This window comes from Rana temporaria, chromosome 1, assembly GCF_905171775.1.
Source record: "Rana temporaria chromosome 1, aRanTem1.1, whole genome shotgun sequence".
Lineage (NCBI taxonomy): Eukaryota > Metazoa > Chordata > Amphibia > Anura > Ranidae > Rana > Rana temporaria.
In genome coordinates, this window is record NC_053489.1 from 387,229,977 (window position 1) to 387,249,729 (window position 19,753).

The following is a 19,753-nucleotide window of genomic DNA, read 5'->3' on the forward strand; positions in this document are numbered from 1 at the left end:
AGTTGAGGTATCCATAACAGGATCCAAAGTTAAGTTTAAATCACCTCCCATGACTAAGGTGTCCTTTTATGAAAGTGAGATCAGCGGTGATCCTGAGTCTCACCGCTGATCTCAGGTCATACACAGTTTATAAAGTTGAGGTAATCAGCGGAGAACATGTTCTCCACTGATTATCGCAGCACAGTGAGAATCTGTAACTGACTGTCACAGAAACGGACAGTTTATGAAGGTGCGATCTCAGCACCTCACTGGCGATCTGTGACAGAATTCTCACTATCTGATTCACCATCTCAGAGGTGGAGAATCAGAGAGAGAAGCACGAAGCTGGCTGAGTATTGTGGAGGAAGCAGGAAGTGTTTTGAATTCAATCCTTCACACACAAGCCCCTACAGTCAGATCACATCTTCCCCACTTATTACACACCCCAAAATGAGAAGGTTAGGAATTTATAGTGTATGTAAATATATATATATATATATATATATATATATATATATATATATATATATATATATATGCTATATATATATATATATATACACACACAGGTGTATATATATATATATATATATATATATATATATATATATATATATATATATACTGTATAATGTGTGTGTGTGTTTTATTTTTATATATTATTCTACCTGCATTAAGATGCTATTATTAAAGTCATTTTTATATGATTTCTAATTTATAAGTAACAAAAAAATTGTAAGCCCTAAAATATGGTTTTACCCATGGACTATTCTATTATAGTTATACGGGTTTATGTTTGTATACTTTATTAAAAAAAATATTTAATGATTATAAATGTATTTTTCATTTATATGAATGATGTATAGCTGCATTACATATGTGGGATTCCATTCATTTACTATACACCATTCACATTTAAATAGGCACATGATGAGCTTTAAATATGGATAAAAAAACATGTTTTTTAATAATTAGGTTAATGTATATTGTTTGGTGGGAATGTAACGTTATTATTTTATTAATATGTGGTGTATAATGTGTGCTGATTCGTGTTCAACTTTTGTATTTTTCACTTCCTCATACCCACTACATCACACGAGATTACAGTGAGAGGAGCCGCTCTCAGGAGTTTCAGGCGTTTGTAAATCGCTTCTCATCTCAACATGAGAAGCGATCTACAGAGCTTCATAAACAGGCACTCAGAGGAGAGTGATCTCCTCTGAGAATGCCTGAGAACTGAATAGCTGTATTTTACCACAGTTTCATAAAAGGACACCTAATGGCGCGTACACACGATAATTTTTCGGCATTAAAAAAACGTTGGGCCAGATTCACGAACAATTACGGCGGCGTAACGTATCCCCTTTACGTTACTCCGCCGCAAGTTTATCGTAAGTGCTTGAGTCACAAAGCACTTGCGTGTAAACTTGCGGCGGCGTAGCGTAAAGCCGTCCGGCGCAAGCCCGCCTAATTCAAATGGGGCGTGTACCATTTAAATTAGGCGCGTTCCCGCACCAAACGTTCTGCGCATGCTCCGTTAGGAAATTTCCCGCCGTGCTTTGCGCGAAATTACGGCGCCCCGATGTGTTTTTTGAACGGCGACGTGCGTTACGTCCTTTCGTATTCCCAGACGTCTTACACAAAAAAAAAAAATTGAATTCGACGCGGGAACGACGGCCATACTTTAACATGACTGGTCTAAATCTAAGCCATGAAATAGCAGGCTTAAGTTTGCGACGGGAAAAACCGACTAGCGACGACGTAAGAGAATGCGACGAACTCACGTACCTTCGTGGATCGCCGTAAACAGCTAATTTGCTACCCGACGCGGAAAACGACGCGAACTCCACCCAGCGGTCGCCGAAGTATTGCATCCTAAGATCCGAAGGCGTACGAAGCCGTACGCCTGTCGGATCTTAGCCAAAAGCCGTCGTATCTTTGTTTGTGAATTACAAATAAAGATACGACGCAGCAAATTTGAAAGTACGCCGGAGTATCAGCAGATACTCCGGCGTACTTTTTCTGTGAATCTGGTCCCATCATTTTTCGGGTTCTGAAAAACGACAACATTTGTTTTCGAACATTTTGAGCATTTTTTAACGACGTTTTTCGGGTTGTAAAAAATTATCGTGTGTGGGCTAAAACAACGTTAAAAACCTGCGCATGCTCAGAAGCAAGTTATGAGACGGGAGCGGGATTCGTAATGGAGTAAGCACATTCATCACGCTGTAACAGACAGAAAAGCGCGAATCGTCTTTTACTAACACGGAATCAGCTAAAGCCGCCCCAAGGGTGGCGTCATCCGCATGGAACTTCCCCTTTATAGTGCCGTTGTACGTGTTGTACGTCACCGCGCTTCGCTAGAGCATTTTTTTAAAACGATGGTGTGTGGGCAACGTCGTTTTAATGATGAAGTTGGAAAAACTTTGTTTTTTCTACATGCCGAAAAATGATTGTGTGTACGCGGCATTAGACTCCTTCCTCAAAACCTCTAAGGCCCCGTACACACGGTCGGACAAAACCGATGAGAATGGACCGAGGTTCAGTTTCATCGGTCCAAACCGACCGTGTGTATAGCCCATCGGTCTGTTTTCCTTCGGTCCAAAATTTTAAAACATGCTTCAAAACCGAACCGATGGACCAATGCCCGATCGGTCCAAACCGATGGTTAGTACAGAAAAGCATCGGTTCAAAACCCGCGCATGCTCAGAATCAAGTCGACACATGCTTGGAAGCATTGAACTTCGTTTTATTCAGCACATCGTGTGTTTGACGTCACCGCGTTCTGACCCGATCGGTTTTTGGAACGATGGTGTGTACGCATATCAGGTCGTCAGGCCACTTCAGCGGTGAACCGATGAAAACGGTCCGTCGGACCATTCTTATCGGTTTGGAACGACCGTGTGTACAAGGCCTTCGTTTCCCTACAACTGCAGACATCATAGTGCCTTGTCCCTGATTTGGTGCATATATATTCACAAGTGTAAATAGTTGATAAAAATGTTTACATTTAACAAACAAATATCTGCCCTTGGGGTCAGTCCGCTCCTGAACATCAGAGACTGGGATAGAATGGTGTATACCAATCGCCACTCCTCGTGATTTTCCTATTTGATTGTGACTCATGAACCATCTAGAATAATACCTAGTGGGCATTATAGGAACCGATGAAGATTTAAAATGTGTTTCCTGCAAAAAAAGAATATTTACCTTTTTGCTTATGCATATTGTATATTGTATATTATTTGTGATCTTTTCTGAGGAATATTCAGACCTCTGACATTCAGAGATCCAAATTTAAGACGCCTCATGGTGTATAGAGATAGGGCTTAAGCAGGCATGGCACATGATATTCATCTATAGAGCGGGCTTCCTAGAAGGACACAACACTAACCAAATACAACCGACAAAACAAAAAAAGAAAAGCAAAAAAAAAGAAGAAAAAAACGTAAAAGAAAAATATACGATGGCCCTCCCATCAGCAGCAGAGATACAGTGGATATCACTGCAGACCCATGAGTCACGGTGCATCCCGGAGGATCGGTATCTTCGCGGTTTAGTACCAAATCCATTGGGTAAAAAAATACTACAAAACATGAATATGTCCTACACCCCCCAACCACTTGGTTGTTGGTGCACCCAATGGGAAACTACAGAGGTTATCTAATATATATCCAATACAAAATTAAATTCTCACCGTGAGTTAAGGTTATCAACAGCATCAAGCAGAGAAGCAGCTGTAATGACCACATTGCTGTGAGGTATAACAAGAGAGGTATGAATTGGAGTTCTTTTGCAATACTTCAGATGACTGTTGTGTTTTCCAAGGCTGATTGAAGATTAAGATATTGTTGCCCAAAACGTAACGGTAAAGCCACTAAGAAATTGGTGAATGGATAGGTCCAAGACCTGGGGAAAATAAAAATAAATACATACATTATCTTTCCACTCAAAGATCCAAGCTCATGAAAGTAACAAATGTACAGTTTAAATATAACAAGTAAATATGTCTCAACAGCACCTTGAAGACATTACCAATCGTGCTAAGAATGTATTAAAACAAAAACTAAAGTTCTAATTGAATGAAATGAGCCTACAGCTTCAGATGTCTGAAGAATATAGGAAAAGCAAAACTTCACCTAAAAGCGGAACTAAAATCAGAAAAAAAATGACAAACAGACAGGCACTTCTGAAAAAATAAATAAACTAGCCTGCCTGTCCCCAATCTTCTGCGCATGCACAGCTCAATTTACATGCCTGCCATGAAGCCTGGATGAATGACTCCAACACATGAGTGAAATCACCCCACAGAAGAAGGAATGTCACGCAAGGACATCAAGACAATTGGAGCACAGGTTCGTAATTCTGGACTTAGTTTTGCTTTAACCACTTAAGCCCCGGACCATTTTGCAGCTAAATGCCCAGGCCAGGTTTTGCGATTCGGCACTGCGTCGCTTTAACAGACAATTGCGCGGTCGTGCGACGTGGCTCCCAAACAAAATTGGCGTCCTTTTTTCCCCACAAATAGAGCTTTCTTTTGGTGGTATTTGATCACCTCTGCGGTTTTTATTTTTTGTGCTATAAACAAAAATAGAGCGACAATTTTGAAAAAAATTCAATATTTTTTACTTTTTGCTATAATAAATATCCCCCAAAAACATATATAAACATTTTTTCCCTCAGTTTAGGCCAATACGTATTCTTCTACCTATTTTTTGAAAAAAAATATCGCAATAAGCGTTTATCGATTGGTTTGCGCAAAATTTATAGCGTTTACAAAATAGGGGATAGTTTTATTGCATTTTTATTATTATATATTTTTTTACTACTAATGGCGGCGATCAGCACACATTTTTGGGACCATTGTCATTTTCACAGCAAAAAATGCATTTAAATTGCATTGTTTATTGTGAAAATGACAGTTGCAGTTTGGGAGTTAACCACAGGGGGCGCTGTAGGGGTTAGTGTTCACTTAGTGTGTGTTTACAACTGTAGGGGGTGTGGCTGTAGGACTGACGTCATCAATCGAGTCTCCCTTATAAAAGGGATCACTCGATCGATACGCCGCCACAGTGAAGCACGGGGAAGCCGTGTTTACATACGGCTCTCCCCGTGCTTCAGCCTCGGGGAGCGATCGTGACGGAGCGGCTATAAACGAATAGCCGCGCCGTCGTCCCGGATCGCTCCCCGAGGGAACCCGCCCGCCGCACGCAGCGGGGGGGTCTCGATCGGACCCCCCACCCGCTAGAAGGCAAGGACGTATATATACGTCCTTCTGCCTGTCCGTGCCATTCTGCGGACGTAAATAGTCGTGCGGCGGGCGTTAAGGGGTTAAAGTATAACTAAAGGCAAAACGTTTTATTTTAGTTTGGGATAGAGTGAAGAGGGATTAGAACCCTGTCCGTTTTTATTTCTGTCTGTGCCCCTGTTAAGGAGGTTCATCCTCCTCTATGGGTCCTGAAAGTGAAAGTAAAGAAAATCCCAAATTTTGGGTTGTCCCCAGAAAAGTAACAGAAGGGAAATCTTGGGGACACTAGTTCTTGTGACATGGGGGTGTCCAAGAAATTCCTTTAATTTTCAGGGATTTACGCTCACTTCCTGTTTTGGCTATGGAACAGGAAGTGAATGGAAATCTCCAAAATGGGACACAGAAGGCGAAAAAAAAAAAACATTGACAGGCATTATAACTCTCCCTTGTTCTATCCAAAACGAAAAAAAGTTCTAATTTAGGTTTAACTATATGTAAACCCTCACCTTAAAAAACAACCCATTCAGTTTAAGATGTAAAAGAAAGGCAAAACATCTGTGTATACATAACAAAAAAACATAAATACAGTACATTTTTAATTTTTTTTTAAAGATGCACCGAAATGTTAGCCACCGAAACATTTCGTGTTATCAGCATTCATCTGATAAGCGAAAAAGGTGCTAAATAATGGCACCAAAAGCGCCAGCGATTTTGCCACGATTTTATCCCAAATTTGCGGTAAAAAACGTAAGAGAGGTGTTTAATAATGCGTTCTTGCTGTGTTTTCAATGCATTTGAACTGGGAGGTGCGTTCTTTATGTGTTTTTTTTACTGACCAAAAATACAGCAAGCAGGTTATTTAACACCACAATGAAAGCCCAAGAAACCAGTGTGAAGACATACATAGAATGGGATACATTTTCCTTGCACTAAAGGGGCCAATAATGGCAGACAAATTCATATTTATTTAAAGCGGGGGTTCACCCTTAGAGGGCACTTTTCCCCCTTAGATTCCTGCTCGTTTTCTCTAGGGGAATCGGCTATTTGTTTTAAAATATGTGCAGTACTTACCCGTTTACGAGATGCATCCTCTCCGTCGCTTCCGGGTATGGGCTGCGGGAATGGACGTTCCTTCTTGATTGACAGTCTTCCGAGAGGCTTCCGACGGTCGCATCCATCGCGTCACGATTTTCCGAAAGAAGCCGAACGTCGGTGCGCAGGCGCAGTATAGAGCCGCACCGACGTTCGGCTTCTTTCGGCTACGAGTGACGCGATGGATGCGACCGTCGGAAGCCTCTCGGAAGCCTGTCAATCAAGAAGGAACGCCCGCTCCCGAAGACCCATACCCAGAAGCGACGGAAGAAGATGCAGCTCGAAAACGGGTAAGTACTGCTCATATTTTAATACAAATAGCCGATTCCCCTAGACCGAACGAGCAGGAATCTAAGGGGAGGGAAAAAAAAATTTAATACATGGGTGAACTCCCGCTTTAAATTGATGATATTAATTAAAAAGTAGAATATAATACAATTATATATAGAAATATAAATATTTTTTAACAACTGTCTATATGTCAGTTTCAGTTTTCGGCAAAGTGCATCCTGCATTTTCAGTTTTGGCACCAAAATTTCCATTTGGTACACCTCTACTTTTTTTCCCTTTTTATAAGTTATTATATAGCCTCTGTTCTCAGTTGCAACAGGATCTGAGGGTGGCGAAACAGCAGCACTAAACTTCCCAGTGAATAATCGCGCTGGCGTGTCAGCACAAGCCAAATCATTGGATTAGCTCCCAGCACAACCAGAAAACTAATGCTGTACTCTCATGCTTAGTGTAGTCAGTTTTTAATAGGAAAGCAAGGAAAAGGAACTGCCAGAAATTCCCAGGATTTTACGCAAACCAATCAATTGATCAGTCCTAATGTACTGACAGTCTCATTTCTTGAGGCCCTTAAAATGCCAAAAGAGTACAAATACCCCCCAAAGTACCCCTTTTGGAAAGTAGACAGTCTGAGGTATTTAGCAAGAGGTATGGTACATTTTTTGAAGTTGTAATTTTTTGTAAAAAATTTTTTGGAAAATTAAACAATTTTTTTTTTTCTAAATACTGTCACAAGTGCAGTACAGCATCATCTGATATGACTGGTGTGGCAGTGATTAGGGATACTGACTGTTGATAGTATGTTAAAAAAAATAATAATAATAATAAACATTTTCAAACATTTGTAACATTTTTTTTACATAATTTCATCAGAGTAGTTCAGTGTCACCACACTGTGCTTCTATGGAAAAGGGGAGGTTGTGATCAGGGATTTTTTTTTACACTTTGATTGCTGTTCCAGTGATTATTACTGTAACGGCAATGATTTGAACTGTCATGAATGGGTTACATTCCTAACAGCTGTGATTACTATTGTGTGCTGTGACAGGTTCACAGCTATCACATGGTACAGAGAAGAGGGCTGGAACGTCTATTGCCTGCAGCGGCGTCTGACGTCACTGGAGGCCACGGGAGTTCCTGCCCCTTTCCCTGGATCCATCTCCATACACAGACCCAGTGGACGGCTCCTACAGGGACTACGAGTGGCTAAGGCCCCGTACACACGACCAAACATGTATGCTGAAACTGGTCCGCGGGCCAGTTTCAGCAGACATGTTTGGTCGTGTGTGGGCGCGAGCGGGCCGAATTCCAGCAAACATTTGCCCGCCGGGCCTTTTCCCAGCGGACAAATATTCCTGGACGTGTTTTAAAACCGTCCGCTGGAATCCTGCCCGCTCGGACATGTACGGTTGTCAGTACAGACCTACCGTACATGTCCAGGCGCCCGCCGTCCCTCGCATGCGTCGAATGACTTTGACGCATGCGTGGAAGCCTTTAAATGGCAGGCCCGCCCACGTCTCCGCGTCATCGTCGCGGTGACGACGCGGACACGCCCCGCGTATTGTTTACGCGCGGACTTCTGTACGATGGTGTGTACAACCATCGTACAGAAGCCCTCTGGCAGACATGTACGGTGAAAACGGTCCGACGGACCGCTTTCACCGTACATGTTTGTTCGTGAGTACCCGGCCTTAGACTGCCGGAACCAGCGTGCACAGTGACACACCGCTGCAGGACTTATCTTCCTTATGCTGACACGGTTTTACCTAAATGTGAGTGTTTTATTATTTGTATTATAAAGTCTACACTGTCTACGCTGAAAGCGCCTCTTCCTTTCTTTGTTTTTCCAGACATGACATCAGATCAGACTGCATGAGGATAATTAGCTTCAGCAACAGATCTAATCATATAATCAACTTATTGTAATTCATTCTATTGTCTTAATTTCATTTTGAGGTAATCAAAATGATAATATAACAATTCTTACTCATTAATAATTGAAAGTTGAACAATAAGCAAACAGCATTCTGTACTGGTACACATAACAATAAATCAATAACAATTTGTTTTATTTGTTAATCAGCCTTTAGGGTTTTTTTTTTTTTACTGTAATATGACAAACTACTGATCTATTTTGAATCACTTCATGAGCACAGCGAGACTGTACCCTTAATTACCAGAGCAATTGTTGATTTTTTGTTTAAATGTTGATGTCTAAAACTTAAAGGGGTTGTAAAGGTTTGTTTTTTATTTTCTAAATAGGTTCCTTTAGGCTAGTGCACTGTTGGTTCACTTACCTTTTCCTTCGATTTAGAAGGGAAATCGAAGGAAAAGGTAAGTGAACCAACAATGCACTAGCTTAAAGGAATCTATTTAGAAAATAAAAAACTAACCTTTACAACCCCTTTAAGTAAATTCTTCAGTTGTTTTGTGCGATGATGGCTGTCAAAATGAGGCGCATACAGTCTAGGGAATTACAGAAAAAAAAATGCAGGTTACAGTAACAATCCCAATTATTGTTATGTAAAAGAGAAGGTAGGAAACAGGAGTATGGGAATTGGGGAGGTGTGGGAAAAATGTATATTGGTTGTAAAGCGTGAAGGTTTTCTACCGTCATGCGTTCTATGCACGAAGGTGAAAAACAATCAGTGTCCAGCTGGTTGCATCCCCCACTTGGTGATTTTTACCTACAGGTAAGCCTATAACAAGGCTTACCTGTAGGTGAAAAAAGAATATCTCCCAAACCTGCATGGTTTAGGAGATATTCCCCCTGCATAAAGCCGCTGACGTCAGCGGCGAATGCGCTCTGCAGTTCCAGCATATCCTGGTCATGGTGGCTCTGGACACTTACAGCGCCGAAGCCAGCGATCCCAGAAGAAGCGCTGAGGGAACATTTCAGCTCCCTCAGCGGTGACGGGCACCACTGCAGGGTTTCGGTATAAGGCAAGTATTTCATAATGTGCTAGTATGCGATGTATGCTAGCACAATATGCTATTGTCTTATGGGTTTTGTTTTTTGTTTTTCCGCGATTTAAGCCCGACATCGATCTAGCATTGTGCACAAGAGTGTTTGCTCCTTGGGACCCTGCCTCCTCACAGGCTGAGACACAGCTGTCAATCAGGGAGAAAGGGGTGGGACTGAGCCACACTCTGTGGGTCCTATAGACACACAGAGGCAGCTTGGGAGCGAGCACACACAAGTGGCCCCAGAGTAAGCAGCTTGCTCTGGGGGCACTCGGCAAGGGAGAGGGGTCAGAAGCACAGGCGAGGGACACGAGAAGAGGAGGATCGGAGCTGTTTATTATTTTAAAGCAAAAACAAACCTTAAGCCTAGGTTCACATTGCTGCAGGTTATAAATTGTGCGAGTTCAGCTAAACTTGCACGATTTCAAAACGGCAATGCAGTCTGACTTCGAGGGCGATTTGACAGACATCTGTGCAGGTCCGCCTCCCAAAGTCACCAAAAGTAGTACAGGAACTACTTTGGCAATCTGTGCGGCGCCACAAAGTCGGACGTGCCATTGCTGGCAATAGCCGACGATTGGGTATGCGAATTGACATGTCAAATCGCATGCCAAATTGTATCAATGTGAACTTAGGCTCAGAACCACTTCATCACTTGGAATTAACTTTTTCTGCAGTAACATTTTTTAAAATTTCGGACATTTTTAATTTGTTTCGCAAAAAAATAAACACCGGAAAGGTGATCAAATGCCACCAAAAGAAAGTTCTATTTGTGGAAACAAAATTAGAAAAATTCTGTTTGGGTACAGTGTATAATGACTACGCAATTGTCATTTAAACAGCGACAGCACTGAAAGATGAAAATTGGCTTGGGCAGGAAGGGGTGTAAGTGCAAACATTTTATATAGAAAAGATGGAGATACCCCCTAAGATGGGATTTTAATGGCAACAAAATCACCAAGATTTTATAAATTAAGTTTATTGATATCAGAATCATTGCAATCATACAAATGTATAAAAATTGTATATTGTTACTCTCCAACACTCTTCAGTACCCGTATTTCAGGTTCAACCCCCTCATCAGGGTACTTTTATAGGAGAATGTATGTTCAAATATGTGTCTAATAAGTGTAGCGCTGACATCTTCGCATATTGATGTGTGTTTGCATACTTTAATGCAACGTCTATGGACATTGCTATGTTTAAGTATTTGGAGCCATCTAGTGACCAAATACCGGTAATGCAGAGAGATGTTTTTTTTTTGTTTCCTGGGAGACATGGACACACAGCGTTTGGGGGAACAATCCGGGTTGTTCGGCAAGTGATCTGAGGGTGCCTGAGGGACGGTGGCCGGATTGCAGAGACAGAGAGAGAGATTCATCTGAGCATCGGAGGTCCGGATCGATCCAGCGGAGCTGAACGGAGCGACTGGCCCAGCTGACAGAGAAGCTAGTTGCAGTCACCGGATAAAAGTTACTACACGGAGCTCCGATCCAGTAGGTGAGCAGGTCACGGCCCACAGTTTAAGTTTCACACGCAGTTAGACTCATATACAGGCCTCACTGGAATTTATAGTTACACGGAGGAGCAGAGCAACTGACATTGAGAAGGCTTGAGGCCTATCTACCGTGATGTCTCAAGCAATATTAAAATAGTTGTTACAGCTACACCAGAAGCACTTTCACTTCAATTTAACTCACCAAAACTGTGGATTACAAATCACAAGGAGCTACTTTAGCTAGCGAAGAAAAGGAGATTAAGTATCCAGTTGTTGTGGCGTACTGTTTTTCTCCCACCAGGTGGAGTCAGTAGATCCTGGGGTTACAACACAGGTATTTTGTATTGCCTTACATTGTATTGTATTGCATCACAGCTGTGCCAAGGGGATTGAGCCAAGTGAGTGGGGTTTATTGGTAGAGTGCAGGCCCAAATCAAACCAGCAGCTCCTTAGGGGGTCAGTGCTACATAAGCAAGAAATAAAAAATAAAAAAAGAGGTTGTGACATAAAAAAATACAGTGGCAGATATATTCGATATGGACCCAAAACCATGGCCATGGGACACCTACCAAAATTGCGTAAATGGTGCAGTACTCTGATGTTTAAATTATTCACACAGACGAATGGCATACACTGTTCCGCCAAGCCTGTTTTTACAGATTGGTGGAACCACAGATGGTCCCTCAGTGATTTGGTTCGTCGGTAGGTTATCAAGGCACAAACTGATTTGGAGACGGATCAATAAGCAGAATGTGCAAATGCTTGGATATAATCTTCCTAATCTTATCGTGTTTTTTTGTATACTTTGGTACACTTACTAAGTGAATTAACTCCCACATTCTGTTGATTTTTTTCTACTTCCCTCCCCCAAACCATGAACTCTGTCTTGTATGCTTTTTTGAGACATGTAGCCGAATATCCTCTTTGCAGGAGTCGCAGCCTTAAATTTGCCGCCTCTGCATGGAAAGCCTCCTTATCGGATGCGCCGATACTGGCTGTAAGGTATAGATTGTACTAAAGGTGTAACGGAACGTCCCACACTCCGCTTGAGTGCTTCCGTCATATACCGCTTCCTATCAGTCTGGATATAGATATCAGATATTCCAGCTGCTCACAAGCACACAACGAGACAAGACTTGTTTGTCTGCTCAACATGGAGTGTTTAAAAGGACCAAGAATACAACCTTATATACAGTTAAAGAGGAGGTAACCAGAACATAAATTAACATGAGCTAATTAACTAATCATTTACCCAGACTCGGTTACTCATAGATATGACCTTTCAGGGTAGATGTCATGTCTCCTCGCTCACCTGCTATACAATACACATTATCATAAATGTAAACACAGGACATCTTTACACAATAGCCGGGTCAATTAGCACAGAGAACAGACAGATGGCTGGAGGTGATGGCATTAGCATCTCCTTACACTGTATGCCCCAACAATATGAATCAGTCACTCTAATATGGCATATACAGGGTGCCCGGGCATAAAGCTCACAAAGAGCACCATTCCCCCAAATGCCAGGGCCCATGATCACAAGGCAAGAGGCTAGCATTCAGTCCCCTCCAAAAGCCTCTGTCCCGGGTGAGTCTGTCACATTTCTCCCCCATCAAAAGTCAACTAACAAGGTCACAGACCTCCACCTGGTCTGGACATGCATTAGTCGGACAAAGTGAACTCACATAGTCTGTCCGCATGACCTTCCATCTTGGCTGCAAGGAGTAGTTGACACCAGTAGGTGTGGGGCAGAGTTCATTAACTCTGTCCGGCTGCCAGAGCTTCAGCTGGGTGGTTTTTAACATTCCGGGGCTCGGTCTGCTGCTGGGCAGAGGGGCCAACCACCCCAGCTTTCTTAAGCTGTAGAGACACTGTAGGTGCTAGGCAGAGGCCAGCGGCGCTCTGCCCTGTTGCCAGTGATTCAATTGGGAGTAGCAGCTTCACTACATCAGCTTGTCGCTGAAGAGAGGGACCGACTGCCCCAGATCTCTGGCACTCCACAGTTGTTGCCGGTGCTGCCAGAGGTTGGTAGCACTCTGCCCTGTTGCCAGCACTTCTGCTTGGGACTCCACATCATCCGCTCCGGCTAACCATTGGGGAAGGAGGCTGAATTCCTCCACTCCCAAACTGTGTAGCTGCCATTGGGGAGGGGAGCTGCCTGCTTCATTTTCCATTCCCTCATCTGGCTGCTGGGACAACATGTCTGTAATACTGTCTCCCAGGTGCACGGATCTTTGCTGGGGAGGAAAGACCACCTTCTCCACCCTGGCCAACAGTTGGGGAGGGACGATGAACACTTCCTCTCCCTTCTCCCCCTGTATCTGCTGCTGGGAAGTGATCACCACCTTCTCACCCTGAGCCTCTGGAACTGAGGTCTTGAACCCTCTGTCCGGTGACCAGCGCTTCAGCTGGGGAAGTTCCTTGCAACTCCACAGATACTGCCCTTGGTGCTGAGCAGAGCACAGTGAAGTTTGGCCCCGATACCAGCTCTTCTGCTGGAGGCTCCTCAGGTTGTTCTTCCTCAGCAGAAAAGTCTATTAAATCCCCTGTCTCTGCAAATGGTGTCTGGGGATAGAGGTTCACCATCTCCTGTCCATGGAACCCTGAAGATGCTATAGGTACTGGGCAGAGGTTAGCAGTGCTCTGCCCTGCGTTCAGCACTTCAGCTTTGGGAATGGCAATCTCCAGATTTTCCACTGCCGATTCTCTGGCATGCTGCTGGACAGGCACATTCCTCCATTCAAGATCATCCCATGCAGAAACAGGATCATCAAGATCAGTCAGCACTTTCTGCATCCGCCATAAGACCTCCGCATCCATAGCTGCGGGGGCAGGTTGTCAAAGCACACTGTTACTCTGCTACATTGCAGACTCTTCCACCAGGACTTCAGAGTTGTCAACTGGTATTTCCTGATAGTCCCAGGCAAAGGGAGCCCAGCCCTGGTGCTGAGCAGAGTCTAGCAGCCGTCTGTAGGCGATCTCCAGCTCCCATTCCTGAACGGCCAGAAACACTATATCTTCCAGTGCCCAGTGCACTTCCGAGATGTTCAATAGCCCTTCTCTGAAATCCATGATTTCGTCCAACCGCCACTCCAAATCACTCCCAAAGTTAGAGTCCCCTGTCAGCTTCACATACAACAGTCCCAGGCCGCCGTAGCATAAGCCTTCCGTTGGGCTGTCATCCGCTATCCAGGGACATGCTTGGGATACATGCCACCGAAGAGCTCTGTAGCTCTCATCCAGCCGCATCTGCTTAATTCAGCAGTCTGTTCCTTGTGCAGTTTTTCTCCCAACAACAGCACCCGCAATCCATATTGCGACCAGTACCTTTCCCGGTTGGAGGGGAGAACTTTTCCCTGGTGTCGCTGCTCACGGGCTAGCGCTTCCTTCCAGAGTTCTCAGCAGACCGAAACAGACCATCCCATCAGGACCTGCTCTGATACTGGTCCTCTCTGCTGTATCTGCTTCTCTCGCAACCTCCTTCCGAATTCCTCTTCCATGGCGACTGGTATCTGTACCTCTCCTCTTCTGCTATCTGAACCTTGGATCCAGGTGGAGGTTGGATGTCCCAGACTGCAGGAAGCATCCCACTGCTAATCACCAATGTAACGGAACGTCCCACACTCCGCTTGAGTGCTTCCGTCATATACCGCTTCCTATCAGTCTGGATATAGATATCAGATATTCCAGCTGCTCACAAGCACACGAGACGAGACTTGTTTGTCTGCTGAATATGGAGTGTTTAATAGAACCAAGAATACAACCTTATATACAGTTAAAGAGAGGTAACCAGAACATAAATTAACATGAGCTAATTAACTAATCATTTACCCAGACTCGGTGACTCATAGATATGACCTTTCAGGGTATACGTCATGTCTCCTCGCTCACCTGCTATACAATACACATTATCATAAGTGTAAACACAGGACATCTTCACACAATAGCCGGGTCAATTAGCACAGAGAACAGACAGATGGCTGGAGGTGATGGCATTAGCATCTCCTTACACTGTATGTCCCAACAGTATGAATCAGTCACTCTAATATGGCATATACAGGGTCCCCAGGCATACAGCTCACAAAGAGCACCGTTCCCCCAAATGCCAGGGCCCATGATCGCAAGGAAAGAGGCTAGCATACAGTCCCCTCCAAAAGCCTCTGTCCCAGGTGAGTCTGTCACAAAAGGTTTTGGATGAGAACTGGCAGCCTGCAAAATTGTTGCCGGCTGTCTCTTGTCTCCATACTGTAGGTTAACACTGCACATTACCCTGAAAACACCACCCCCACTGTGAAACATGGTGGTGGCAGTACATGTTCTGGGGATGCTTTTCTTCAGCATGAACAGGGAGGAGGAGGAGAATAATCATAAACATACAGCCAGAGCTACAAAAAAGTAAATGGATGCAAAAGGATGCAAAAACTCAAAATGAATGACAGATTGCAAAAGATAGTAGGACAAACCCCAAGAAATACTTCAAATATATTAATTGTAAAAAGGACTGAGCATGTAGGCCCTTTACAAAATAATCAAGAGTGGGTGACTGGGGACAAAGAGAAGGCCAATTTATTAAATACTTTCTTCAGCTCTGTGTATACAAAGGAGCATGGGGGCCATCAAGTCTGGCGGCCCTGGCTGGTATTCAGGTATTCCTCCGCTTATTCCAACAACATGTCGCAGGCACTCACCTAGGAGATCCCTTTCTGGGTGTCTGGGACTAGGTACATTCGCAGTATAATGACTATTACCGTCTTTCTCTATTTTCTATACTTTTCTTTCTTCTTCTCCTTTTTTCCTTGGTTCTAAACCTTAAGTGTAGCGGTAGCTGCTTGTTGGACCAAGTTTGCTGTGGTTGTCCTATAACTGCATCCTTGATGGGTTGTTAAGGCATTCTTTGACTCACCGGCCTGCCTTCTCGGCTGGTTTGGTTGAAGACTGTCACGTTCTGGGGCAGGAGCTAATAATATGTGAGTGATGATATGCCTGTATTATTGTCTATTTGGCTATGTTTTTTCATTACGTACTGTATTATGTTTACTCCTGCCATATTGTCGCTTTGCAAGCAGTTGTACCTGCTTTTGATTTAGACTGTTTTGCTTACATTTGTTTCAATAAAATTGAAATGTTAAAAAAACAAAGGAGCATGGGGGAGCTCATGTCCATAATGGGGGTGGTAGTGACACAGCCCCAAATGATACACAATGGCTCAAAAGTGATATGGTCCAGAAATATTTAGACAGAATAAAGGTGGATAAAGCACCTGGACCAGATGGCATCCACCCACGGATCCTAAAAGAATTGAGCTCTGTAATTTCAAAGCCATTGTATCTAATTTTTAGGGACTCATTAATGACGGGAATAGTACCACTGGATTGGCGCAGGGCCAATGTGGTGCCCATATTTAGAAAGGGAACAAAGTCTTTCCCAAGTAACTATAGACCTGTTAGTTTAACTTCTATAGCTGGGAAGATACTGGAGAGATTAATAAAAGACCAAATAGAAGAGTTCTTGCTGGAAAAAAAACTATTTAAGCAACAGACAACATGGATTCATGAAAGACAGAAGTTGTCAGGCAAACCGGATTTCTTTTTATGAAGAGGTAAGTAAAACCTTGGACAGAGGGGTGGCGGTGGATGTGGTATACTTGGATTTTGCAAAAGCCTTCCATACAGTCCCCCTCCCCCCCACACGGCTCATGTGTAAGGTAAAGTCTACAGGATTGGAAATTTCAGTTTGTAAATGGATAGAAAACAGGCTAAAAGACAGAATTCAGAGAGTAATGGTTAATGATTCTTACTCTGAATGGTCTAAGGTTATCAGTGGTGTACCCCAAGGTTCAGTGTTGGGACCCTTACTTTTTAATATCTTTATAAATTATATTGGGTCTGAGATCAAAAGTAATATTTCTGTCTTTGCAGATGACACCAAGCTATGCAGTGGAATAACGTCTTTACAGGATGCCTCCAATTTACAAGCCGACCTCAATGCTCTGTCTGATTGGGCGACTAAGTGGCAGATGAGGTTTAATGTTGATAAGTGTCAAGCACTTGGGGGCTAAGAATATGCATGCATCATACATACTAGGATGAGTAGAACTGGGGGGATCCGTAGTGGAGAAGGATCTGGGGGTTTTGGTAGATCATAAGCTCAATATTGGCATGCAATGCCAAGCTGCGGTTTCCAAAGCGAGCAAAGTCCTTTCTTGTATTAAGAGAGGTATGGACTCCAGAGAGAGAGATATCATTTTGCCCCTGCACAAATCATTAGTAAGACCTCATCTGGAATATGCAGTTCAGTTTTGGGCCCCAGCCGCCGGACCTTGCCGGAAAGAAGTCTCCCGCGCGCATGAGCGGGAGTGACGACATCGCCGCTCCAGTCACTCATAGCTGACATCTCCCTCGGCCTGGACCAGGTAAGTTCCCCACACCTCGTTCCAAGGTAAGAATTTCATAATGAGCTAGTATGCGGTGCATACTAGCTCATTATGGCTTTTGCTTTTCAGGTATGAAAAAAAAAAACAGCAGCGGGTTTACTACCGCTTTAAGGGGAGATATGATCAACATGTACAAATATATAAGGGGTCCATATAGTGAACTTGGTGTTGAGTTATTCACTTTACGGTCAACACTGAGGACAAGGGGGCACTCTCTACCTCTACTTTGCAAAAGTAGTTCCTGCACTACTTTTGCCGACTTCAGGTACGATTTCATAAGACATCTATGCATGAAGCCACACAGATGTCTATCAAGTAGCAGCTGAAATCGCCTGACCTTGCTACTTTGAAATTGCGCTACTTCAAGTGAAGTAGCACAGGGTTTGACAAATTTGCTTGGAATCTAAGAGCCGTGACAGAAAGTATTGCAACGATAGCCATTTTATTCTCTAGGGTGTTAGAATAAAAAATATATATAATGTTTGGGGGGTTCTAATTAGCGGGAAGGAGATGGCAGTGAAAATAGTGAAAAATTACACTTTTAGAATTGCTGTTTAACTTGTAATGCCAACGGCCACCACCAGATGGCGCCAGCTCACAGAAGGACACAGAGGGACTTCACAAGGCCACGGCCTCAATTACCAGCCGTCTCAGGCCCACAGGATCCTGTGCCTCCGTGCGCCCCCACCTCCCTGCGGCAGGCCCGCGTTGGCCGGTAATTGAGCCCGCGACTTCGCGGCCTTGTAGGCCGCAAAGCCGCGGCCTCAATTACCGGCCGCCGCGGGTGCCAGGTCACAATTTCTTGTCGCATTTGCGACCTGGCGCCCGGGGATTGTCGACCCCTGAAGTAGCGCGATTTCAAAGTAGCATCAATGTGAACCAGGGCTAAACCCTATTTTCTTCTTTTGCTCATATGATCTTATAAGCTACAATATATTTTCTCTCTCTTCCTATGCCCTTCCAAATTGACAGATAGTGCCCACCATATTGCAAAGCTGATTAAAGTTAATCTGTAGCCAGGTTATGGATACTGCAGTATTTCTAGTCTGTGTCCAGGGCTGATCATTTTTTAGGTAATCACTCCATAAGCTATTATATGGGAGTGGCTGTGAATAATTGGGGAAGCTGTCAGACACCCATTGCTTTTAATAGAGCTGCCACCTACAGTTAAATGCCGGGAACCCCTGCTTGGTCTTCCATATGTAATTAAAAACTGTCCCATTCCGACACAGATGGCAAATTTGGAGCAGTAACTGGGTCTGTGAAGCTTCTGCATCCCAATTGACATCAATAGGACCGTCTGCATAGAGGTGCACAGAATACCTGTGCATCCCTGTGTGAGTAAACATGGCCCTTGCATGGCATACGCTGTAGTACATCCTGTGTGAACAAGGCCTAAGGTACTAATTTATCCTCAACATAGAGAGTCTGGTTGCAGGCTGGGAAAAGTTTACAGCAACTGCTGTTCAGAGGCGGCTCTCTAATTAGGCAGATTAGGCGCCCGCCTAATGCCTCGCACTGCCAGGGGCCTCGGGCCGCCTAATCTGCCTTACACATGTGTAGCAGTGTCAGGGAATGTCCCCCGTAGGTGTTCTCAGAATCCCAGGGCCGTCCCTAATGCAGGACCCGCGGATAGTTTTCTCTGGCCAGGGGCGGGCTGAGCGGCTGAGCACTGCCTGGGTCATTGGGTGGCTAGGAGGTACTCCCTTCCTCCGGCTCCTCCTCTTCTGCCGCGCTCTGCGGATCTCTGTCATGTGCAGAGCACGGATAATGTCCACAGGTTTATCGGCTATGCAGCTCCCTAATCTCCTCTCCAGGATGGACCTGTAACCTGCCAGAGCTGGCGCCGCAATCATCGAGGAGCCAGTTGGCCAGTGTGCCTGGATAGGAGACGCTCCGGTGGATGGATCCCCTCCTGGAGCCTGCTGCAGCCTGGCCGACTGCCCAGAGAGAAGGTGAGTGCCGGGCCGTGCCGTCCTTCTGTGTGCCAGGATAGGAGGAGCGGCGGGGACAGCTGCATATGGAGAAATTGATCTTTCCATTTTCCTTCTGCAGCCAATGAACGCCCGCAGAAGAAGCGGTCATTCAGAGGCTGCAGAAGGAATATGGAAAGATCAATTCCTCCATATGCAGCTGTCCCCGCCGCTCCTCCTATCCTGGCACACAGGAGGGCGGCACGGCCGGGCACTCACCTTCTCTTCGGGTGGTCGGCCAGGCAGCAGCAGGTACTGGGAGGGGATCCATCCAC

The 19,753-nt window shown here is 44.4% G+C and overlaps 1 protein-coding gene across 18 annotated transcripts in view; it reads right to left on the minus strand.

Annotated features, from left to right (window-relative positions):
• ADGRL3 (adhesion G protein-coupled receptor L3) overlaps nucleotides 1–19,753 on the minus strand; it is a 1,059,382-nt gene that overhangs the window by 904,225 nt on the left and 135,404 nt on the right. For all 18 annotated transcript variants that reach the window (XM_040322560.1, XM_040322545.1, XM_040322548.1 and 15 more), the window contains exon 2: nucleotides 3,677–3,888. In XM_040322560.1, the coding sequence (XP_040178494.1) occupies nucleotides 3,677–3,731 (55 nt within the window). In that variant the 5' untranslated portion in view covers nucleotides 3,732–3,888. The remainder of the gene's footprint in view (nucleotides 1–3,676; nucleotides 3,889–19,753) is intronic.